This window comes from Sarcophilus harrisii, chromosome 1, assembly GCF_902635505.1.
Source record: "Sarcophilus harrisii chromosome 1, mSarHar1.11, whole genome shotgun sequence".
Classification (NCBI taxonomy): domain Eukaryota; kingdom Metazoa; phylum Chordata; class Mammalia; order Dasyuromorphia; family Dasyuridae; genus Sarcophilus; species Sarcophilus harrisii.
In genome coordinates, this window is record NC_045426.1 from 556,282,531 (window position 1) to 556,308,913 (window position 26,383).

At 35.5% G+C, this 26,383-nt stretch overlaps 1 protein-coding gene across 6 annotated transcripts in view; it reads left to right on the forward strand.

The window, feature by feature from the left end:
- CAGE1 (cancer antigen 1) overlaps nt 1-26,383 on the forward strand; it is a 98,426-nt gene that overhangs the window by 24,593 nt on the left and 47,450 nt on the right. For 3 of the 6 annotated variants that reach the window (XM_031946882.1, XM_031946884.1, XM_031946887.1), the window contains exons 2-8: nt 6,625-7,118; nt 8,304-8,507; nt 9,214-10,209; nt 13,125-13,193; nt 15,988-16,137; nt 18,267-18,365; nt 19,340-19,420. In XM_031946882.1, coding sequence (XP_031802742.1) covers nt 6,625-7,118; nt 8,304-8,507; nt 9,214-10,209; nt 13,125-13,193; nt 15,988-16,137; nt 18,267-18,365; nt 19,340-19,420 — 2,093 coding nt within the window. The remainder of the gene's footprint in view (nt 1-6,624; nt 7,119-8,303; nt 8,508-9,213; nt 10,210-13,124; nt 13,194-15,987; nt 16,138-18,266; nt 18,366-19,339; nt 19,421-26,383) is intronic. The other 3 variants (XM_031946883.1, XM_031946886.1, XM_031946885.1) reach the window with 3 other exon arrangements.

Consider the following 26,383-nt stretch of genomic DNA (forward strand, 5'->3'; position numbering starts at 1 on the left):
GAAGTAAGGGCAAAAAATAATTAGGGAGGATCCTTGTCAGGAACAAACTAGTCTGCATATCATGTTTACATTGACCATGCTGAAACAGGAGGAAGAAGGGCATATAATACAAGATAATGAGATTGCTCTTGTCATAAAGGTGGTATGTAGGGTGAGCACAGGCCTGGTGTGCCCATGGAGAGAAGAGGGTCTCCAGCATTTGTTGGGATGAATATTCCACAGACAAAGCAGTCTCAGGAATTTGGCCTCCTTTTGTGCATGATAAAGTGGACAGTGGGATGGACTCAATCACACCCATGCTGATTCAAGACCCTATCCTCTAGCAAAAAATGATAGTCCCTCATTCTCTAATCCATCTTCCACAGAGCTGCCAAATAAATGTTCCTCATGCACAGAGCCAACCATATCACTTGGCTGCTCTGGGAGCTCATTAGTCCCAGTTTCCCCTAGAATAAAACACAAATGCCTCTGGAATTCACTCTCTTTCACACATTGTACATCCTAACAAAATTGGCTACTTGACCATTTTCTTTACATTCTACATCATAATTCCATGCCTTTCCATCAGCTGTACCCTGTGCCTGGAATACACTCTTCTCTCATCTCCATTTCTGAGAAGCCTAAACTTCCCTTATGTTGCAACTCAAGCTCAGATCCATCCTCAGCCCAGAGTTGTTCATGCCCTGATCTTCGCCTTTTGCCCAAAACCACTTTGTATTTACCTTGAACATATTTTGTTTGGTTATTTGTTTGGTTAAGTGTAAGCGGTTGTTCCGATCTGTATTTATGTTTGTGCAAGGACAATATATTCAAGTTACTCATATCAGCATTATATTCTAAATGTTAATAGAATTGTCTAATATAGAGTGTAAGGATTTTGATGAATTTTTGGTATATTTATGTTCTCATTTCCTTGAGGTCAAGAACTTTTTTTTTGTTTTGGCTTTTAATCCACAGCCTAGTACATATAAATGCTTGAATCCCATTCCACTGTCTCAATAATAGTTATGAAGTCAAATTTGTCTCTCTATATAAGGAAGTTTATTCCACCATTTATTTCCCATTACTATTGTTGGCTAGCATGTTCAACCCTTCATGATCCCATATGGGAGTTTACATGGCAAAGACCCTGGAGTGGTTTGTCATTTTCTTCTCCAACTCATTTTACAGTTGCGAAAACTGAGGCAAGCAGAATTAAGTGACTTTCTGAGCATCACACAGTAAGTGTCTGAGACCAGATTTGAACTCAGGAAGATGAGCCTTCTACTCACCCCATCACTTAGCTGCCCTATTTACTTACATATCTAGGGCTTTTGCCTAGATATATTTAAGATCAATCAATTTTTATTACTGGCTTATTTCTTGTTGTCTCCTTTAAATTAATGAATTGTTCTTCTAGTCCTGGATTCTATTCTTTCACTCAAGACTTTATTCTCTTTTGAAAACCTGAAGAATGAAAACCTTTTCAACCTTTTTACTTTTCCCCCTTGAAGGGAGATGGACCTCTTTTTTATACATATATAACTGTTTCTTGGTACCAACAGAAACATAAACATAGCTAGTTCTTTTTAGGTTAATGTAAAGTTTCATTTATTCTCCATTCTTTCTGGAAATTTGATCCTTAGTGTTAATTCTTATTGGCAGTTCCAGGATCAAGTCTTTTGGCTAACTGCTATGGTAAACTGTTCGTCTCCCTAGGAGATCAGCCTGGAAGGGTTCCAGAAAGAAGGCTTTTTATGCAGCTGATTTATACTGCCTTTTCTCTTAAGATGATTTTGCTCACTATTCTTGATTGGCAATTAAGTTTTCTGCCAAAATCCCAATAAAAGAGAAGCTGCCTACAACTTATTAGAGGATAGAGATGTGCTCTTAGCTCTCTTGTATCAGAGATTAACATGGACATTCCAGTACAATTATTTTTTTATCCAATATCTATAGCTCCCAATCTTTTGATGCTTATATATATAATTATAGTATTAGAACTGAAGAGGTATATGCAGACTATATTGGGACTAACTCTTTTAAAAAATCTTTTTTACTTTCAGGAAACAGGTGAGTAAAGAAATAGTAAACACATTTTTTCTTAAAACTACACACTTCAGGGGAATCTCAAAAAGCCCATTCCAGTTCTGGTTTTTGCGATTCCTCTTCTTCCCATGCTTCATTAAACATGACTGCTGCTCTGGTGAACTAGTAAGTTCTCTGAAGAGAGAATAATCACTTGTACTTGGTTATTTACTGCACAGTGAACTATTAAGTACTCTGGTAAATGAGCTATCCTAGAGAATCCTTAAGTAGTATCATTTAGCAGAACAAGTAATCCTGATGAATTACTATTCTAAGAGAGTGTGTGACTTACTGTGTTTGTGACTTACTAAATAGCTTTGATTAATACAAACAGTTGTCTGGTGGAATGTAATAGTCTCTCTAAAATGTAATCTTCTCTGTTGAGGTTTTCTTGGAGTCTCTAGAAGCAGCCTTCGTTTCAGTTCAGTAATCACCACAAGTACAGCCAGGGGTTAAAGTCCAAATCTTTTATTGTCTCTTTCCAAGTCTTGTCTCCTTTCCTGTGGCACAGTTAGCTTTTTTATAGTCCAGATCTTTTATTATCTCCTTCCTGGGGCTGGGCAGCTTTATGGAGAACCTTTCAGTCTGGCTTTGATTCTGAGAGCTTGCACTCCCGCCTGCCTTCTCTGGCTTCTGAATGTCCCAAACTGAATCCTGGCTGAGGCTCCTAGCTTATATATGCTCTCTTATCAAAGGTATGAATCTTGTAGAACTATAGTAAGTACTAAGTACATGTACTGAACAAGAGAACTGTTAAACACCATGCTAAATAATCATTGCCTCTATCAATTCCACTGACTTAGCACCTTGTTTCAAGTTCTGGCCCATAACATCTCCTGCTTTCTTTTGTTTTTAGAACATAGGTGGTCATGACCTCCCTGACTTCTCAGGAGGTGAGAACCCCAAAAAGAGGTGATCACGCCCTCTCTGATGTCTCAGAAAGGGAGATGAAAACACCAAAGGAAATGGGAAATCAAATCAGATTTGATTTGAAGGGGCTCACTCTTAAAACAGGTATACATAAATCCATCAATATGGGAGGTATTACGCATAATTACATAAGTTACATAAGCACATAGCAATATAACACAAGCTAGTAGTGATGTAACAATAACATGAATCAACATGAGGAATTAAACATAACCATAAGTCCTAGAAATAGTCCAAATGAAATCTATTGTGCATTACTTCATATGCCAGGAATCCAATAATTCCTGCAAGTTTTGAAATTCTAAAACAGTCTTATTAACAATGTTTCATCTCAGGGAATGCCTTGATTCCTGCTGGTTTTAAAGTCCTTTAACAGTCTCATTATCAGCCATACTCTTTCAGTGTCAGATGTTTTTTAGGTCTTCTCCTTCGTTTCGAGATTTTTCTCTTTTTTCTATCTCCAGGTGCTCATTGGCACCCATCAGATTCCTTCTCCATCTGTAAAGATACAAGCAAACCCTCTCTCCTGGGCAGTTAACCTAACTAGTCCCTTCTATTTACCACTTTCTAAATCTCTTCTCATCACCTGGCAATTACATTGGAGCTGCTCATTATATTGGAGCTGCTTGCACTGGGCACTACCCTTCTGTTGGGTTAAAAAGCCAATTGTATTCCCTTTCTGCCATCTGATTGCTTCTTGGATGACTGATCATGTAATCCCTTTCTCCCATCTGATTTCTTTTCAGCTGATTGATCATATCCTGAACTTCTAAAGGTGTAACCTCAGCTGCCATCATGTCCTACTGTGTTGTTAGATTGAGGTCTTGAAGCTGGGCCCCACCTCTCATTTCCCTGGGTCAATCTATATTCTGAGGCCCAGAGGAAACTCTTGTGGCATTTTGAACATAAAGTTTTAGGTCTTCTCTCACTCTGTCTTCTCACTCTATCTCTATACCTACATTGGGCTCTCAGATGTCCTATTTTTCCACACTGAAAACATCAATGAGTCTCTCTAGAAGTCCTGTGCCAAGAGGGACCCTGTCTTCCCTTATTCATCATAGTGTGGGTATAATAAGCATTTGTGCCCACTCTGGCACAGCGTCTTATGCTCGCCTCTAACGGAGCATCTTTGTGTAGTCCCCATATAATTCTTCTACAAACCTTATTAGCATTTTCCTTAGCCAGTTGTCTGATCATTATTTCTGTAGCTGCATTTTCTCCAATGGTTCTTATGACAGCTGTTTGCAAATGTCCCACAAAATCAGCAAAGGGTTCATTGGGACCTTATTTTTGCTCTATTTTTGTGAAGGCTTTCCCTCAGTCTTCCCCTGTGAGGGTGCTCCAAACTTTTATAGCAGCAGTAACAATTTGTTCATAAGCTTCCATGGGGTAATTAGTCTGTGCTGAATTGTCTGTGTACTGACCTTCACCTGCTAGTTGGTCAAAGGTGATTTGTACATTAACTCCGGTTTGCTTATCGCATTGGGCTTAAATCCTACATAATTCATGATACTCTGAAAGCCACAACAAGTTTTGTCCAGGTTCTAAGCATGTCCTTGCTATGGATTTCCAATCACTGGGAGTTAAAATTTCATAAGCCAAATTCTCTAGTAACATCTTAACATAAGATGATGTAGCCCCATAAAGAGTGCAATCCTTTTTCAAAATCCTTAATTTTTTCAGATCAAAGGGAGTTTTTTCTCCTTTGTTGACCTGGAGAGTCAAGCTCTTCAATCACAGGGTATGCATTTATTAAATCAAATACATCCTGTCCTTCATTTTTTACCTTAACCAGTGCTTTTTGTAATTTTGTCATAGGCTGCTTCTAGATAGTGCTGATTGTGTCACTGCCTCTTCCCTCCTCCTTCTCCCTCCACCCATGAAGGGTTAATTGAAAGGAAGTAGGTCAGGGGATGGGGAATGCCCTAATGGCTTCTGCTATGAAATACTATACTCACATTTGTACTTAACTCCATTCTTATCTGATTCTTCATCCTTTTCACCTAGTTTATTTGGATCCTCCCCCTCCTGCTCTTTCTTCTTTTTCCTTATTCTATAACTTATATAATTTCCTAAAACCAGTTGTAGTAAATTGTATGTATCAAGTGTATCTTTGGAAATTGAGTCAGGTCCATTTTCATTGTAGAATTGACATAGTTGCTCTCCTAATTTTCACTCCTCTAGATCCAATTCTTTTTCCTTAGAAAACCAAGGAGATGTGTACTGTTCAGTGATCTGCTTCCAAATTATAATCAAACTGTGGCTTTTCATAAGTCTGACATCTCTACACATTTTCCTTGAATTGGAAAAGAAGGCTGTTTTCTAAACATCTGTCCCATTTTAGCTGAAATACTACTTTAGCCCTTAACAAAGTTTTCTTATCTATTTTTGTATTCACCCTAATTTCTGGGTCATGGATGAAGGTTCTTGGTCTCATGTTCTGGTGCCAAAATGTAATATCCTCTCTAAAATGTAATCTTCTCTGTTGAAATTTTCTTGGGGTCTCTGGAGGCAGCCTTCAGTTCAGTTCAATAATCATCACAAGTGCAGCCAGGGGTTAAAGTCCAAATCCTTTATTGTTTCTTTCCAAGTCTTATCTCCTTTCCTGTAGAGAGCTTGAGCTCCTGCCTGCCTTCTCTGGTTTCTGAATCTCCCCAACTGAATCCTGATTGAGGCTCCTAGCTTATATATGTTCTCTTATCAAAGGTGTGAATCTTGTAGAACTTTAGTAAGTACTAAGTACATGTACTAATTTAGCATGGTGCTTAACACAACTGTTAAGCACCATGCTAAATTAGAGAACTATTGTCTCTATCAATTCCACTGACTTAGCACCTTGTTTCAAGTTCTGGCCCATAACAATGGAAGATAGGACTTTGTACTTTGCAGACTAGAAGTAGAAGTTGGGAATCATACATGCTTTTTTCCTCAGTCTTTACTAGTTTATCCAGCCAGCTCTCTTCACTTCCCCACCAAATTCAACATCTTGGTCTAGCAAATAGGGAATTCAATAGGGACAGCCACTGGGGATCATATTCTCAAATTCTTTGTCTTCACTAATCTGATTACCTAAAAATTCAACAATCAATGTGGTTTACAGATTCTCTGAACATAATTAGATTTATTAAGCCTAAGCCATTGGTCTAGTTATTCGAGCAATCGAACTACAAAATGATAAAAAAAAAAAAAAGGTGCCTTTTTTGTCTAATGAAATTTGATCTATATGGCCAGATCTAATATGATTTAATATGGTGATACACCAATTTAGCTTTTTGAAACACACTAGAAAGCTATTAAATGATACAAATTTTCCATTAATTAGATGAAATACTGCATACAAACCCCTAACAAATTGTATAATACAAATTTTCCATTAATATAAGTGAAATACTGCATATGAATCCCTAACAAACTGTATTCCTTGAAATGAGTTATCATAAAATAATACTAGTCCTACTTATCTCAGCAGGATTGTTATGAAGAAAGTACTTTGTAAACTGTGAAACAGTAAGTAACCATGCATTACAGTAATGACAATGAAATGCTAATGTTACTTCTAATTTAAAAAAAAAAAATCTATTTCAATAAAATTAACCAGATTTTTTTCTTTTTTTCCAATTCAAAAAGTTGACAGTCTTGAGGACCATTTACAGACTGTATTAATATCTCCAGACAACACCAATGCTATCACTCAAGGAGGATATGAATCTGTTTGCAAATTCCACCGGACAGAAGCTCTAAGCAATGAAAGTGAACCACGTTTTCAGAATGATTGTGAACAATTACCACAAGGCCAATATTGTGGTTATGCCAGTCACAGCAGTATTAAAAAGGAAAAGAATCCAGAGCAAAATGACATGTTGACATTTTTTATCAAAAAAGATGTGTATACTGAAGAGACTCTGGTAAACTCTCCCAACAATCCACTTCTAAAGGTCTATGATGAATTTTCAGTGCCTCTCCCAATAACAGAAGACTCATTGTTTGACAACATTATTAAGGACACCTCCATAAACCTCAAGAAGACTTCGAGCTTCTTGTATGAAAAAAACATGTGTACAGAGGTTGGGGAATCACTTCTTAAAGAGGGCTTTGACCAGACTGCTATTCACAAAGCCAAGGTGATAAGATTAATGATGTTGAAAATAAAAACCATAAATTATTAAAATATTTATTGTTTGTTTTTATATATAGGTTAATAGTACAATATTGCAAGTAATCTTAAGTCATTATAATCATAGGAACAGTAAAAAAAAAAAAAAAGTCTTTAACTCAGATACTCTTTTCCTCTATAGAATTCATTTTCCTAACAAATCCTTGATGTTCATCACCCCTTAATGATGAGTGTGAATATTACTGATATTATGGATAGTATTTTCTGTTTTATCAAGCTTATGTTTTATCGATTTAATTGTTTTAGACTCAGGTTAGCTTCTTTTTTCAGCCTTAGTTCTATGTTGTCATGCATTTAATATACATATCTCAAATATGGTATACCAGTGGAAACTGGTACTTTGATTAAATTAGACCAAGTTAGCTTTTGAACACTATAAAGTATTAAAAAGAGGATAATTCTGGATTGTAGGATACTTTTTGTAACCTGAAATGACCCTTCTGAAATTTTATCATTTCAGAATATATATCTTAATTCCCAACTGAATAGCGTAATGCTACCAAAATAAAGATTCAATATAGGTACAACCTCATTGTTTTTATTATCTAGTATTTATTAATTTCTCTTGGTATCTGGTGCCACATAAAGAATTTCAGAGTTTTAGGGTTCTTTGGGCTATGTTTTCTTTCACAACTTGACTTATGTAAATGTTTTGCATGCTAACACATATATAAGCTATATTGAATTGCTTGCATTCTCAATGGGAGTGGGAGGTAAGGAGCGAAGAAGGGAAAGAAACTGGAGTTTAAAGTTCTAAAAACTTGTTTGTTTGAATGTTTGCTAACATTCATTTTTAAAATGTTTAAATTTTTAAAATTGTTTTTACATATAACTGGAGAAAAATACTAAATAAAATTTTAAAACAAAACAAAAAAGAACTTTAGAGGAGGAGAAAATTCTGTCTTTCTAGAATTTATTATATACTCTAGTGAAATTTATAAAAAATATAACACTTCACAGGGAGAAATTCCATTATTTTAATTAAGCCAACATCTTTTAAAGAAGAGAATAAGATTTATCTGTTACCCTAGACCTTTGCTACTACCTGCCAGACTTTACTTTTGTTGTGGTATTTTGTTTTGGGGTTTTTTTTTCTCATGAAAGTTCCTAATCTCTTCATCCATCTCAACAGATTGACGCTGAGCAATATGTCCAACACACAAAGAACTCAGGAGATACCAGCACTCTACATCTGCCATGCCCCCTGGACAAAAACAAAGATTTTGTTCAAGATCTGATGCAGTCAAATAGACATGACCAAAAGAACAGAATGAGTAGCATTTTTCGTCATCAGTTAGATGGGGAAAATCACAGCTATCGCCTTCAACTTAGAAGTGTGAGCAGTCTTTCATTTTCACCAAATGGCAGGCAAAGGAAAGCTTTGATTTAATTTTTTCCCCCAATAGTATATTTTTTAAAGTAATTTTTGCTGTATTCTGGCAAAGCTTCTTGAGTGTACCTGCCTAAGGTTGGTGTTAATCCTTCAGAATCAAACAAATGTTTCTTAATAGTTCAGTCTACTCCTTTGTGAAATGAAGAGCTTGGACCCACCAAACTCTATTCAGCAATAGCACTGTTATTCTTCAAAGAGATATACTTAGAGTCTTTCAAGTTCTTCAAGTCCTGGTCCTTGTCCATCAGAAGACAAGCACCTCTCACACTTTAATAATGATAAAATCAGAGTAGTAACATCAATTTGACATAGGGATCCAGTAGTTTTGTCAGTTTTTTTTAATGCTTCCACATTTAAAAGATAACTTTTCTCACCATTGAATATTTTTTTAGTAGACTGATTTATTTGAAGACAATGGAAATAGCATAAGGTCTGAAAGGTTGTATGTCCTGGGAAATTATATCCTACGAATGGGTAACAGTACTCCTGTAAAACATGATTTTACTCTTCAGGCAATGACAGACATCTGGGCACTGATGCATAAAACTACTGATCTTTCACTTAAAATTCTTCCGTTTTGAGTAGCAGGATATTGACAGAGATGGTGATTGTCTCTCTTTTTCTCTCTTGCTTTCTCAATTAAAAATAGATTTATGTTAATCCAAGGGAATCCCAGAATGCTAAGGAGGCTCCTGAGAAGTCAAATACTTGTCCAAAGGAAGTAGGGGTAGAGTCTCCAAACCGCCACGAGAATTTCCTAACTTATTTCACCGACACCAGTACTTGGAGTGAAGCATCTATAGAGGACTTCAATCCCCAAGATCCAAAGTTTGCTTTTGAAACTTTGCAGTCCCTGGATGAGGAGCATATAGATTTGAATGATGTCATAAATACATTAAAGCAGGATAACCATAAACAGCAAAGTAAAATAACAGAATTGGAGTCTAGTAACTTTTATTTAGAGAATAATGTCAAAGAACTACAGCTAAAAATTTCTAAACAACAGGTATTTGTTGATATCATAAATAAATTGAAAGAGAATATTGAAGAGCTTATTGAAGACAAGTACAGAGTTATCCTAGAAAAAAATGATATTGAAAACTCTTTGAGAAATTTGCAGAAGGCTTCAACTGAAATACAAAAACAGCTTGAGGAATCTATGCTTGAAAAGAACACTTTAATATCAGAACTTAAAAAGATGAAAACAGATTTTCTTCTTCTTCAGGAGAAGTATAAGAATGAATTAGAGCTAAAGAATAAATCCATAAATTATTGTTTAGAAATGGAAAAAGCCTTAAACAAAAAAGGGGAAGAAATGGGAAGGTTACAAAATCTCAGAGAAGTGGAGAAAGCAACTTCACCTCTGGAGTTACTCCAAGGAGAATTCCAGAAACAAGAAGAGGTCAAGATACAGGAAAGGAATCTTGGCCAGTTGGTTGCTCAAGTTAAAATTTTGCAATCAAGAACTGAAAGTGAAAGGGCTAAGAATACCAAGTTACAGCAGCAGACCAATGAGGTAAAAAGTGAGAATGCAAAACTTAAGCAGCAAATTGCAAGGAATGAGGAGCAAAATTATAACTGGAAACTTGAAACAGCTCAGTGGAAGCAACAGCTGGAGGAAATAATGGAGACAGACATTGCAAAGGTATTGATATAAATTCAAAATCTCTAATGCCAAAATTCGTAAGTTTTCAATTGGTCCCAGGTAATCAGAGCCTTCAGGAACACTACTGAGCATCATAAAATTGAAGTAGGTTCCAAGATGACAAATATTGTGATATCATTCATGCTTCAGTCATATAAGATTTTATTTGTCTATAAAGGACTACATGTTACAATTTTAATAGCAAAACACCAGCCTCATTGTAAGGTAGGCCTCACAGAGTACTAGCTGATTAATCTTTCAGATTTTATCACAAGGGTGACATTACTTTCATATTTCTTGGATTTGAATTTTTAATTCTAAAATCTGTTCTCCTCAGATCCACTTCAACCTTACCTAGTCCTTTGAGTATGATCTGTGGAATGTCCATTCTGTTCTAGTCTCAGCCTTTTCCAGAAATAGAATTTTTTGTCTTAGCTGCAATAAAATCCTGGATTTTTTTTCTCCATTTCGTCCATTCACTGCTACCCTTGGTCTTTAGTCTCCTTGTAAGCAACCTCCGTGGTCCCTTTCCTTTATTCAGCTCCCTAGTTGCTGATAATTGGTTAAGGTCATGCAGCTAGTTGTTATCCTCTACAAATTCACAGTACGAATCTTTTTATTCATCTCTTATCAACTTCTGACACCTGTTACAAATCTTTCTGACTTTACTCAATGCCCCTCCCCAATTTTCCAATATATCCCCATATCTTCCTTCACTTTACTGGGAAGACTGTAGACATCTGGTATGAGACCCTTCCCCTGCCTGTCTTCCTATCTCTGTGCTCTACCTGTGCAGTCACCCAGTGTCAGAGCTTAATGGGTCCTCAAAGATCCTTCAGTCTAGCATCCACAGGGAACTAAGCTCCAGAGCCATTGAATCGTTTGCTTCAAAACACAGAACAGGATGGGCAAAAAACTGGAATTAGAATCCTGCTTTTTCCTATTGCTGAAGTCCAGTGCAATTCTACTTCACTATTCTGATGCTGTCCAGTAATCCTCCTCCTCCTTACCCCCTCCAGGGTTATGTTCTGTCCTTCATTTTCTCTCCCTCATCTATCTTCAATTTTTCTTTACCTCCACCTAAAAACATACTGAGGTCTCTATTAGTATAAGAAAAATCTTCAATCATTTTATTCTCTAAAGCTACTTTATCTTTTTTTACTGTCAGATAACAAGAAGGAATTGTCTATACTTGCTGCCTTTCCTTTCCCTTCCCATCTATTCATTCTTCAACACACTCTTCAAACATGATTACAGGCCTGCTATGTATTGGGAATGGTGCTAAGCATTGAGGATACAAATTTTAAAAATAAAATAAAAAAAGGTCCCTGCCCTCAAGGAGCTAATAATCTAAGGAAAGACAAAACATAAAAGGAATTTGGAAGGGGAGTGGGGGCGGGGAAGGAGACAGGCAGCAATGGTGAGGTATCTGCCATCAGAGACATGATAAAGTCAGAGAAGTCCCAAAGTAGTGGAGCCAGGTGAGAAGTGAGATATCCTAGGCTCTCTCTGTTAATCAGAGGGGCAGAGAGCAGAGCAGGGGTAAAGGACTAAGACTGATGAGATTGTATAGTACCAAACACTGTACTGGGAACTGAGAAACAACTGAAATAGCCCCTGTTCTTAAGGAGCTTGCCTTCTACCATACACATCCAAGAATTTATGGTCTATATGTGCATGTAGGATACCAGCATCTGGGGGATCAGGGAGAGCTTTATGTAGGACATGGGTTCTTAATCTAAGGTCTTTGAACTTAACTTTTTCAAACATTGATGATTGTTTCTTTTGATAATTTCCTTTGTCATGCTATGTATTTTATTTTTATTAATTTAAAAACATCATTTTAGGAAGATTCAATAGGTTTTATTAGACTGCCAATGAGGTCTGTTAAAAGGTTAAAAACACCTGATATAAAAGGTGATACTTGAACTGTTTTTGGAAGGAAGTGAAGACTGCTCTGAGGCAGAAGTGATGAGCAAATGCATTCCAGGCTTGAGGAGATGGCCAGTGCAAAGGGACAGAAACAGGAAATTGTCTGTCTTAGAAGAGGGAACAGCCAACTTGGTTGAACCATAGAATGCTAAGAGTGAAGTAATGTATGATGAGCATGGGAAGATTCATTGGAGCCAAATTATGAAGGGCCTTAAAAATCATACAAAATGTTTGGTTTATCCTAGAGAAAATAGAGAGTTACTGGAGTTTGTTGCGTAGGGCACTGATGTGCTCAGATTTGTGCTTAAAGGAAATCACTTCTTGGACTTGGCTCTCAACAATGAAGTGATCCAAGCTAATTCCAGTAAATTTGTGATGATAAGAGCCATTCACATCCAGAGAGAGAACTGTGGAGACTGAATGTAGATCAAAGCATAGTATTTTCACCTTTTGTTGTTGTTTCTTTGCTTGTTTTTTTTTTTTCTCATGTTTTTTCCCCTCTTTTGACCTGATTTTTTCTTGCACAGCATGACAAATATGGAAATGTTTAAAAGCTCCTTAAGAATGGGGGCCATTTCAGTGTTTTTTTGATGTTTTCTCCCTTGGCATCTTTATCTGTTCCTCCAGATTCAGCTAGTATACCTTTATGGATAATTCCTGAATCCATAGCTCCAGTTCCAACCTAAGCTCCAGATTTACATTTCCAAAATTTGATTAGTATCTCTTATTATATATTCTAGCAGCATCTCAAATTCAACATGCCTAAAGTTCAACTTTTATCCCAACTCTGCTCTCCTTGCTAACTTACTTATTTCTATTAATGGAATAATTGTTCTCATAATCAAAATCCCAGAATTACCTAAAAAAAGAAGGAGATTCTGCAAGCTGAAGGCCAATAAATTTGACTTTAATTCCTGGGAAAATACTAGAACATATTGGGTAATATCAAATCACATAAAGCTAACAAAGGTATTTGTTTGCAGAAAGAAGTATTAAAGAAAAGAGAAAGAGAGTTAGAGTGGAAGATACACATGTTGGGGAGGTTTCTTCAGGTATGTGGGCACCTACTTTAATAGAAGAGCCTTTCATGATCTCAAGCTTATTTCTATAGAAAATTTATTTAACCTGAAGAAATCGGAATTTTCATGATTGATTCACCTATAACAACTTAGAATGCTTTTGAGAAAGTTTGTTGTTGCTGCTACTATTTTAAACCAGTAGTTGTATTTTTCATCCCTTTCTTACCTTGTCAAATTGATTTATACAGCTTTTATTAAGTACCAACTGTGATCACAGTATGATGCTTTGGACCGAGGAACACAAAGACAAGATGGAAGTAGTGCCCATTCTCTTGAGACTTTTGTCCTGAATTGAGGGGATGAGTGGAGCAGAATGTACACAGGATGACCACTTTTTATTTTTTTTATTTATTTTTTTTGAAACAATAATTTTATTTTTTTTATTTAATAGCCTTTTATTTACAGGTTATATGTATGGGTAATTTTATAGCATTTACAATTGCCAAACCTCTTATTCCAATTTTTCCCCTCTTTCCCCCCACGCCTTCCCCCAGATGGCAGGATGACCAGTAGATGTTAAATACATTAAAATATAAATTAGATACACAATAAGTATACATGACCAAACCATTATTTTGCTGTACAAAAAGAATCGGACTCTGAAATATTGTACAATTAGACTGTGAAGGAATCCAAAATGCAGGTGGGCAAAAATATAGGGATTGGGAATTCAATGTAATGGTTTTTAGTCATCTCCCAGAGTTCTTTCACTGGCCGTAACTGGTTCAGTTCATTACTGCTCCATTGGAAATGATTTGGTTCATCTCATTGCTGAGGATGGCTAAGTCCACCAGAATTGAGGATGACCACTTTTTAAAAAAACAATAAAATTAAGTGATAAAGTTGGCAGCAAGGCAAAATAAAAATTATCACCCTGTATCCATTTTTCAGAATTATCAGTACCATGAAATATTGTAAAACCCTAATTCTTTATTTTTTTATTTTATTTTATTTTAATAACTTTTTTATTGACAGAACCCCATGCCAGGGTAATTTTTTACATTATCCCTTGCACTCACTTCTGTTCCGATTTTTCCCCTCCCTCCCTCTACCCTCTCTCCCAGATAGCAAGCAGTCCTATACATGTTAAATAGGTTACAGTAGATCTTCAATACAATATATGTGTGCAGAACCGAACAGTTCTCTTGTTGCTCAGGGAGAATTGGATTTAGAAGGTATAAATAACCCGGGAAGAAAAACAAAAATGCAAGCAGTTTACATTCGTTTCCTAGTGTTCTTTCTTTGGGTGTAGCTACTTCTGAAAACCCTAATTCTTTAGAATTTTGGAGATGATTCATGGTATATGGTAACTGGGTCTTCATGACCATAGAAGAATCAAACATGACCAAAACTTTAGTAAATCCAAATCATTGCAGTTTGTTGGAAAGAACCTCGGTCTAGAAGATTAAAGGATTTCCTTGACCAATTTTCTTCCATAGTTATCAAATAGGTTATATAAGAGAGAGAATATAATTAGAGGGTAATCTTTAAAGTCAGAAAAGGCTGGGTTCAAATTCTGCCTCTTGATTCATCTGTATGACAGTGGACAAGTTGCTTAATTTCTCAATGCTACCAATGAGTCTATTAAAATATTTTAGTTAAAGACCAGTTGTTTATTTGTATTGAAAGGTTTCAATCTTTGGATATAGTTTAATAATACATGTGTAAAAGATTTTATTACTTTTTAGTAGCTATAGTAACTGGTATAAATAGTTTTAATTGTTCTGTGAAGTCTTGGTGTTCCAAGTAGTGTGAATAGGGATTCTGTAAGAAAATATTGATGCTAGCAATATTTCCATCTCTAAAATGTTAAGTAAGAATTAGTTTTTCTCAGCAATACAATGATCTGAGATAATTCTAAAGTTCTTATGAGGAAAAATTCTGTCTACCTTGAGAAAAAGAACTGATGGAGTCTGAATACAGATTGACATATACTATTTTTCACCTTATTTTTTGTAGAATTTTTTTCTGGGGGAGGGGGGAGGTTCAAGGTTTTTTTTTTTTTAACATGATTAATATGGAAATATGTTCTACAAGGTTTCACAAATATAATCTATCAAATCATTGTCTCAGGAAGGGAGGAGAAAAGAGAGAAAGGGAGAGAATTTGGAATTAATTTTTTTTAATTAAAATTGTTTTTACATACATTTGGGAAAAATTAAATGTAAAATATTAAGGATGAAATTATATGTGTATATGTAATATCACACATAAAATATCCAAAGACTTGTGACTTGTGATATTTCAGTGTGAAAACTGACTTAAATTCCTCAATTTTGCTCCAAAATTTGTACTATAAGTCCAGATGAGGCCAGCATTTATAATTCTCAGTAATACTGTTTTTTTTTTAATCTTTTTTCAGACTCTTCATGACCCCATTTAGGTTTTATGGATTTTTTGGGGGCAAAGATACTGTCTGAAATTGCATACCATTTTCTTCTCCAGTTTATTTTATAGGTTAAGAAACTGAGGAAAACTAGAATAAGTAACCAATTCTGAATGAATGAAGCTTTGCTCTCTAGAAGTACACTATGCAATTTTATCTTTGATTCTTTTTTATTTTTTTATTTTTAAGACTAGAACTTAATTCTGAATTCTGCTGGCTAAACAAAAATTTCATTGCCAAAAAAGAAGCTGTTTTTTAGTTTCTGTTTTCTAACTTTGCATTTTAAGGTGATTTGCTTTTTTAAAAACTTAGCACTTTTATTTAAAAAAAAAGCAGCTTCTCAGATATTTAACAAGACAAATGTAAATGTCTCCACTACAGCACATGAAGATAATGCATTCAAATTTGTTCCTGGACTGCCCATCTTTTGAAGAAGACAATTTAAATTCACCGGGTATGAGAAAAACTTCTCAATTTATATCGAAGATGCACAATTTAATGGCTCTGATGGTGGGACTGCTTACCTATGAGGTAAATAAAACATTCAGAAGGTTTCCAAAAACTAAGAGTGATAAGGCAGAGAAAAAAACTGGCAAAAATACAACCAGCTATGATGCTTAAACCTTAAATTAAATATCTTCAGATTTTAGAATTACTTAATGCTCTCCCACTATCTAATATTCCTTGACCTTAGTTTATTACCTCTCTAATAACAACAATAAATGTTTAATGGACTGATTAAGCAGGCTGTGAATCAACCAGGTCCCCATTTCTCCAATCCCTTTACCTTGGGGCACATTTCTTTGTTCATTAACACCTTCTATTGTAATTACAACAGATGGTGGCTATGAACCACAACCCTTTGGGACCAGTACTTTCATTTTGATCTGTCCCTTGGGACTTGTGCTAGAATTTTTTTTTTTTTACTTATGAGGCCCCAAATATGGTTGTAAAGCATATAAGAGTGTAAGCCACTGATAGGCCATCCTCAAATATAGCAATATTCTCAAGTGCCCCAGGGTGTATTTTCTTCCTAAACCCAGAAATACCCTGGTTTATCTCTGCTATTGATATAATAAAATAGATGGAGATATCAAATTGTTCCCATTTCCAGGGTAACCAAATTCCATTTTTCCCCTTTCTTTTTTTCTTTGTAGGATGATGATGTTCAGCTATTTTAGTCATGTTTGATCCCATTTGGAGTTTTCTTGGAATAAATACTTAGTTGTCCACTTCTTTCTCCGATTCCCTTTATTTTTATTTTTATTTTTTTATTTAATAGCCTTTTATTTACAGGATTTATACATGGGTAACTTTACAGCATTAACAATTGCCAAACCTCTTGTTCCAATTTTTCACCTCTTACCCCCCCCACCCCCTCCCCTAGATGGCAGGATGACCAGTAGATGTTAAATATATTAAAATATAACTTAGATACACAATAAGTATACATGACCAAAACATTATTTTGCTGTACAAAAAGAATCAGACTCTGAATTATTGTATAATTAGCTTGTGAAGGAAATCAAAAATGCATGTGTGCATAAATATAGGGATTGGGAATTTAATGTAATGGTTTTTAGTCATCTCCCAGAGTTATTTTTCTGGGCATAGCTAGCTCAGTTCATTACTGCTCCATTAGAAATGATTTGGTTGATCTCGTTGCTGAGGATGGCCTGATCCATCAGAACTGGTCATCATCCGATTCCCTTTATAGATGAGAAAACTGAGGCAGCTAGGGTTGAGTGACTTGTCCAAGATCTCTCAGTATCTCAGGCCAGATTTGAACTCAGGAAAATGAGTCTTCCTGACTGAAGACCTGGCACTCTATCCTCTGATCTGCCTAGTTGCCCCTTTATTTTGTAGTTCGGGTCCCAGAATTCACATTATCCTGTCCCACCATCTCTAATACTTGAATGGGTCTATGATCTCATTAATGTGTCTCTTCTAACCAATGATGAAGACTACCACCAATCTTATCCTGTGTGACTTCCCATCCTAGCTATGAGTTTACCTTGGGGGATTTATTCATTGTACTGAGGGATATGCTTGAGTGGTCTGTAGACCACTTATAACGAGCACATGGCCTATCCATCTCTTGCATGTGACTTCTTATTATTTAGTTGTCCAACTAAATCCTGTCCAACTCTCCACGACCCATTTGGGTCATTTTGGAAAAGATATTGGAGTGGTTTACCATTTCTTTCTCTAGTTCATTTTATAGATGAGGAAACTGAGGCAAACAAGACTAAGTGACCTGCTCAGGGTCACACTGCTAGTAAGTGTCTAATGTCAGATTTGAACTAAGAATGAGTTTTCCTAACTCTAGGTCTGACATTCTATTCACTGTGCCATGTAGCTGCCTTTGCATATGATTAACCCATCCTCTTATTGTTTTTCCCTAATCTTGCATTCTTCATCATTCTTCAGTGATATCCTTTACTCTACTTTTCCTTATTTGTAATGCATTGCAGCCATGCATCTCCCTATTGCATTTTGGGTGAGCCTCTACTTCCCACCAAACTAAAATATGAAGTCATATGAAATCCTTTCACATAGTATTTTCTGAGATGCCTTAGGATGAGTAGCTGAAGGTTGGTTTTTATTGAAAACTCTAGTTGGTCTAGGTTCCCCAATTATAATATTCTTATTCTTCTCAGGATACAGATAATCCTGATAATGAAAATTTTCAGGACGGTGAGAATGTTTATGAAAAAATGAAGTGTTTCAACTTTAAGAAAAAAAATTTGGAAGAAGAGGTATGATGACTTTTTTCACTCTTAGAAATAACTCTCTTGTTTAGTCAAAGAATAAAGCAAAATAAAGGTATAAAAAGACACTATTTGAATAGTTTTTGTTTTCAAAGAAGTAATTCTTAGAACTTCAGAAGTATCTTAGGCTTCTCACATGAATATATATAGAGAGAGAGATTCAAAACCTTACTAAGCCTACTTCTTATAAGTATATAAGGTAACTTCATATGCTACAATTTGTTTAATTAGTATCTATGTTTTTGGTTTGATAGTCAAAGATTTTTCAGATGCCAAAAGCAGAGATTTGAGGGTAGAATCAAGGGGATCATTATTTGAAATAGAGGAAATAGAAATAGGGTATTCAAAATGAACATTATAGACTAAGCAGCTGCAGAGTGAGATCTGAGAGATCCATCATTTTGAATCTGAGATACATATCAAGGAATGTAGGCAACAATGCTACCTAGTTAAAAGGAATGAGGCTATATATTCATGATAATTGGGCCCTTCAACAATGGAAAATAAATGATTTGAATTTTTTGAAAAAAAAAAAGAGAAGATATATACCTGGAATTCTGGGGTGATTTAAGGGCTTAAGAAAAGAAAACATGGGAATTCAGAGAAATCATCCTTCTCAGGTTGGTCTAATTGGAGAGAGAAGCCTATTTCAAAAGTAAATTTGTATTTAATAATTTAATTTTGATAAATCTTTGGACAATTAGAATTGGAATTCCAAATATTGAAGGCAGCATTTTGATTTAAGCCTGTTTTTATACTATATTCAAAAAGCCTTATTGATCTTTCATGAATTTACTTTAAAAATAAAATCTCATCTTTCATGGAGACAACTATGCTATCTTTGATCATATGTATTTAAAGATTCTTCTTGACACCTAGTAATGTACAGTAGAGATACTAAGAACATATGATTTTAATTTTTCTTCCTTTGGTAATATAAATTGTGTCTTAATTCTTCCTAGCTACTGAAACATAAGGAAAGAATCTCAACCTTTAGGGAGTTAATTGATAATGAAAAAGTTTCTCAAGAGAAAGTTTTTGAGGTATGTCTAACATTTATCATGTTCTGTTTCCCACATTTTGCAAAGATTGCAAAGACTGATAAACTTTATATGAATTGATTCCTCCTCCCACCTTCCAACCACACCCCATAATCTCCATCTATTTGAAGTCTTTCTTTATTCACAGCCCAAAATACTGCACCTTCCTCCAAGAAGCACTGGAGGATATTTCACAAATAGGCAGTTTGCCACCAAGGAAAAGGAAACACTGAACATTTCCAGCATGAGGGTCTTTTTGTGGTTAGGGTAGCTGGGCCCCTTTCCATAGGAACTAGCTTCTTGTATCTCAGAGAATAAGTATGCAAATCTACAGGTACAGTGGAGAAGTCCAATAATGGCCAGAAGAAGCAGTGGCCTCAGTATCAGGTATCTACCTGCTGAGATATATTTGTTGACCCGACATAAGTAACAGAGATATTTGTTCTCTCCCTGGAGTCTGGATGTGATGACATCCTTCCCAAGAAGTGTTAAACCTGATTTCTGGTGAAATTTGAAGACAAATGATACTGCTACGGTAGAAACTAACAAGGTATTGTTAAGGCTGATGGAGTCAAGGGCAAAAAAATTGAAGCCTTCAGGAACACAGGTAGTATTTTCACCAGTGTTTACTATGGGATCCCCCCCCCAAAAAAAAAGACAGATTTGAAAAATGAACAATAGATTCAAAATGGTGTTTGAGAACAGGATTTGGATTTTGTAAACTACAGTTTAAAATATGGGAATGATAGATTCTTTAAAGGGAATTAAATATACCCAAACAAATGCCAGCAAAAACAGTTTTCTGGTTTCTTGTAAATCTCTTCAAGAGAACCTTAAACTAAAAAAGAAAAGAGAAAATGGCCACATAGATCTGACAAGCCTAGTACCACAAAGGATAACAGAATGGTACACATAATTCACTGAATAATTAATAATTCATATATCATAATTCAGTAATTCACAGAAGACACTCAAAAAGCAAAAAAAAATTATTTATGGTTGTTCTTTACATGGTAGCAGAATATTGGGAAATGAATATGTACCCATCAACTAGGGAATGACTGAATATGTTATGGTAGAGATATTAATGAGATAAAATGCTATCATGCTATAAGAAAGGATGAAAGGGGGAGGGATAGTGTCAAAGAATCCTAGAAAGACTTGTATGAACTGACGTAGAATTAAATGAATAAAAACAAGAAAACAATTTATACAACTCATTATTGTAAAGAAAACTTTGATAGACTTAGGAACTCTGATCAACATAATTACCAACTTTGGTTATATAGGACTCATAACAAAACTTGATGCAGACCTCTGTATAGAGAGGTGATGGATTCAGAGTACAGATTCAGGAAAACTGTACAGAGCACTGGGGATTGATGAGGAAGAAGAAGATTTCATTTATCAGAGGGAGTGAGAGAAAGTGGAAGGGAAAGAATGTGAACTGGAAAATAAAATGTTGAATTTAAAAAAAGGAACAATATATATATTTTTAAATTTTTACTTTATTTTTAAAATATATCCCCCCAATTACATGTTGAAACAATTTTTTACATTTTTAAAAAAAGTTTTGAGTTCCAAATTCTATCCATCCTTCCCCTTTACTTCTCCCTGAGAGCAATTCTATACTATACATGTGAAAAGGAAGAGAGGAAAAAAGAACAACATGAAAAATAATATGCCTCAGTCTGTATTCAGACAAATCAGTTTTTTCTCTGGAGGTGGATCACATGTTTCATCATGAATCCTTTGGGATTGTCTTGGATCATTTTATTCCCAAGAATAAGTCATTCATAGTTTCTCATCATACAATATTATTGTACCATGTACAACATTTTCCTGTTGTTCACTTTGTATCAGTTTATGTAAGTCTAGGAACAGAATATATTAAAAAGAGGTGAAGAAGTAATATTTTCTATTAAAAACTTTTACTCATATAAAGAAACCCAAGAACTTGAGGGGGAAAACATGGTGGAGAGATATTGGATAAGAATCAAAAGACCTGGAAAAAGAAGCAATGTTACTTTAAGAGTATATTATAAACCATCAGAACAAAAAAGAGAAATTAGATGGGGAGTTCAGGACACATCACAAAATTGCTATGGAAACATTATTGTGGAAGAGGGGGCAGAAATATCTGAATCTCTGTTGCCACACACTCTTCTGCCCAAACCATAGCGGCTGGTCAATTTGTGACATATTTTAATAATGATTTCATCCTTCAAAAAAAAAGAATTTTCAAAATGAACCACTATTTTGGACTTGATTCTGGCCTTTGGGGGAACTTATCATAAAAGTCATGATATAGAAGAAAGAAAAACTGCATAATCTGATGTCACCTAAATTTGAGGAGAACATATATCAAAGGATTCAGAGGAGGTAGAGAGAAGATGAAATGGTTTAATATTTTGAAGAGGTAGTTGACTCCAGGAACGGGAGGCTCTCAAGAATGAAATTCTAAGACATAAGCAAAAATAATTTGGATGAGAAACAAAAAGAAAAACTACCTAAAGAGTCCATTATGTAGATATATGGAACTCATAGACAAATCTACTTTTCAAAAAGTTGTATAAAGAACAATGAGGATGAATACCCAATCCTGTAAGAATCATGTCAGGAACACTGCATCTTAGAATAAGCAAAAGTGGTGCTGGATACTGTGGCCCACAAAGGGAATTCTTTTTTCAACCAGTGTTGGTAATAAGAAGATCAAAAAAAGAATGGGCCACTGTTCAAGTTGGTATAATGACCAGATGACTTCTTCAACTCTTTTCATAGCCATTTTCCCTTTTAAGGAGAGTGATCAGTGGAAAGATTTTAAGAAGGTAATGGAAATGCAAGGTAAATAAGATAGTCAGAAAAGGCTCAGTGAGTCACTAGGCACAAATAAAAAATATCCTAAGGAACACTGACAGGTGGGATTGCTGAGCCACTCTTGGCAGAATTAGACATTTTCTGGAAAATGGGATGACAAGTACAAATAGATAAATATTGTCCCAACATTTTTAGAAATGGGAGAGAGTAGAGTCTATCAGTTTCATGGCTGAGGGAGTTTTACTTTCTCTTCCTGGAAAAGTTCCAGAACACATTAAGGTGCTGGTTTGTAAGTACCTAAGGAACCAATGATCTCTGACTAGTAGCATGAATTCATCAAGGACAAACTCAGTTCTTTTTACTATGAAGTAACAAAAAAAGTAGAAAGGAGATGAGAGATACTATGCAGTACTTAAATTTCAGCAAAGTATTTGACAGGGTTTCTCATCCTATGCCCATATATAAGATGGACAAATACAACTAGGTGATAGCTAGATTTGGCTTGGACTGGACACAAAGCTATAGCTAAGTGATAGTATTATTAAGTAAATTTGAGTTGAATGATTGGACACAAAATAGTTATTAATAAGTCAGTGTCAACTTGGAGAAAGAAAGTGTTAAGAGTGTGCTTCAGGGATTTGTATTTATTCTTGTTATTCAACATTTTAATCCAAAGACTTGAATTTGGGTGCTGATGGCATACTTATTTACTCTACAGACAAGAAGAAGCATTAATAAATGGCTAATACATTGTATGAGAATCTAGACCTAGACAGCCTGCATCAGATATCTCAAGACTCGTTGCAGACAATCAAATCCCTGAATGCACTAGTACCAGATTAAAATGTAACTGAGAAATGTTTAACAAAATAAATACAAATACAGTAAAACACAGATAATGTTCATTTATGGTTTTCTAAGGTATTTTGCTGCCCATAAGGATTGATTTCTATTTGAATCTGACTCCATTGCATTAAAACACTGGGCTGAATTGAATAAGATCAAAATCAAGAGGCATAAAACATTTTATTTGCATTCAAAATACCAATTTCAAAAACAGAACACATAACCAAACAGTATAATCTGTGGGGGGAAAAAAATTCATTTCTATTGGAGAATGGGGAGAGTAAGGAGACAGGGAAAGGAAAAGAAATAAGCATTATGTGATTTCTATTATGTACCAGGCACTATGCTAAAACTTATTTTTTTCAAATTATTTAATTCTCTCAATAATCTACAAGTTGGTGTCACTTCTTTTTTTATAGATGAGGCAAACAGAAGATAAATGGCTTGACAAAATGTCAGAGGCTAGACTTGAGCTGAGGTCTTCCTGACGCCAAGCCCAACTATGTTACCCACTAACCTTGCAGAACCCGGCACTACTATGGTGGTGGTGGTGGTAGTAGTAGTAGTAGTTAGTAGTAGTTAGATGTAGTAGTTAGTAGTTAGATGTAGTAGTAGTAATTAGTAGTACTAGTAGTAGTAGTAGTAGTTAGTAGTAGTAGTAGTTAGTAGTAGTTGTAGTAGTTAGTAGTAGTTGTAGTAGTTAGATGTAGTAGTTAGTAGTAGTAGTAGTAGTTAGTAGTAGTAGTTAGTAGTAGTTGTAGTAGTAGGTAGTAGTAGTAGTAGTAGTAGTAGTAGTAGTAGTAAAGGAGGAGGAGGATACAAGCAGACCAAGAGGCAGTTGCATTCTCTGACCTCTCTCCTCTGCCTCCAATTTATTTCATTCCCAGTCCACAAGCAACACCTGTGTCAGTAAAGGCCGCTTTGCGATGCCTTCAAGTTTATGATTCACAGCTGTGGAGGCTTTCAGATAATTGACCCATCCCTTCACCTAGGCATGGTCCTTAACACCTAGTGATCTGCCTGGCTGTAATGTCTAGGAAGAGGAAAGTCATTTTGTCTTGGTGTTCTTTGCCCTGGGCAAGCTACATTTGGGGTTGGGGTTTCAGTTCTGGGCATCACCTTTGAGGAAAATCAGATGAGCAGGAGTGTGTCCTGAGCCAGCTGGATATTTAGAGAGGATACCCTATAGGGAGTGGCTGGATGTAAAAAAACAAAAAACAAAAAGCAAAACAAACACACACACACAAAAAAAATAACAGAGCTTATCCTCAGGGATTTGCAGGATTGTTACAAAGCTAGGTGATCCAAGGAAATATTATAAATTATATAGCTACTAAGGAAAGTTCTCTTCTCCCATTCCCTTTTAATTAACATCCTTGTAGTTTCATCGGAGAGATGGTATCTTGGATCAAAGGGTATGAAGAGTTTTACAACATTGATTCTTCTTTTTCCTTTCTTTTTCTTTAATAGCTCTTATTCTTATGGGGCAACTGGTAGGTGGGGGTGGAGCACCAAATCTGCAGTCAGGAAATTGTGCCAGAACTTCTTTTCCTAAATGGCTCTTCCTGACCCCATCTGGGGTTTTCTTGGCAGAGATACCAGAGTGATTTGCCATTTCCTTCTGCAGCCCATTTTACAGATGAGGAACTGAGGCAAACAAGGTGAAATGCTTTGCCCAGCATCACATAGCTAGCAAGTGTTCTGTGAGCCTGGGCAAGTCACTTAACCTCTGTCTTTCTTAATTTCTTTAAGTGTGAAAGTGAAGATAATAAGAGTACTTTCTCCCAGGATGGTTGTGAGGATCAAATAAGATAATAATTGTAAAGCTAATTTAGCACACTGCCTGGCACATAGCGAGCATTATATAAAGGTCAACTGCTGTGATGATGATGATGATGGCGGCACTTTATCTGAACCTTTTCTTTCTATAAATTATGCTCTCTTCTATTTTTACTATTGGACTTTTTGCTTATTTTGAATTACAAACTCTTTGAAAGCAGGGTCTAATTTTGCCTGTTTTTACATTTCCAGTACCCTTGCTTTTCATATAGTAGGTGATTAATAAATGCTTATTGAATGGAATTGAATGTGGAAGGACATCTCAAAATTGCAGACTGACAGACACATGGTTGGACAATAAATCCAAAAAAGGATCTGGGGATTTTTCAACTTTGTATCTCCAATGTCAAAGAAAAAATATTAACATTATATACTTTGTTGTAGGTAGAGGTCTGCTAAAAATTATTTAGTTTATCATTATCCTAAATCCAAGTATTTCTAGCTTAAAGAGTGAAATGTTCAAATTAATTCAGACATCTTGCCTTACTCCAAGGTAATTGGAGGGACCATTTTTACGAATCTTAAAGGAATAAAATGATAGTGTTAAAATACATTTGAGGGTAAAGTTAACATTCTAGAAAACAGGAATTAACAATAGACACTTAATCTTCAACTAAAATGATTCCATTCCTCCTTGATTATTCCCCTCTAGTTTTCTCCTGGAGTAATCAAAAGGACTGTGCTCTGATCAGTATTTGATCCTCTGAATGCAGCAGAAATCACACTTTTTTATTATAGCTTTTTTATTTACAAGTTATATGCAAGGATAATTTTACAGCATTGACAATTGCCAAACCTTCTGTTCCAATTTTTCCCCTCCTTCACTCCATCCCCTCCCCTAGATGGTAGGATGACCAGTATGTGTGTTAAATATATTAAAGTATACATTAAATACAGAATAAGTTTATATGTCCAAACCGTTATTTTGCTGTACAAAAAGAATCGGTCTCTGAAATATTGTACAATTAACCTGTGAAGGAAATTAAAAAAAAAATTATGCAGGCAGGCAAAAATATAGGGGTTGGGAATTCAATGTAATGGTTTTTAGTCATCTCCCAGAGTTCTTTCCCTGGGTGTATCTGGTTCAGTTCGTTACTGCTCCCTTGGAACTGATTTGGTTGATCTCATTGCTGAGGATGGCCAGGTCCATCAGAATTGATCATCATATAGTATTGTTGTTGAAGTATATAATGATCTCCTGGTCCTGTTCATTTCACTCAGCATCAGTTCGTGTAAGTCTCTCTAGGCCTTTCTGAAATCATCCTGCTGTTCATTTTTTTACTGAACAATAATATTCCATAATATTCATATACTACAATTTATTCAGCCATTCTCCAACTGAGGGGCATCCACTCAGTTTCCAGTTTCTGGCCAGTACAAAGAGGGCTGCCACAAACATTCGTGTATATACAGGTCCCTTTTCCTTCTTTATGATCTCTTTGGGATATAAGCCCAGTAGAGACA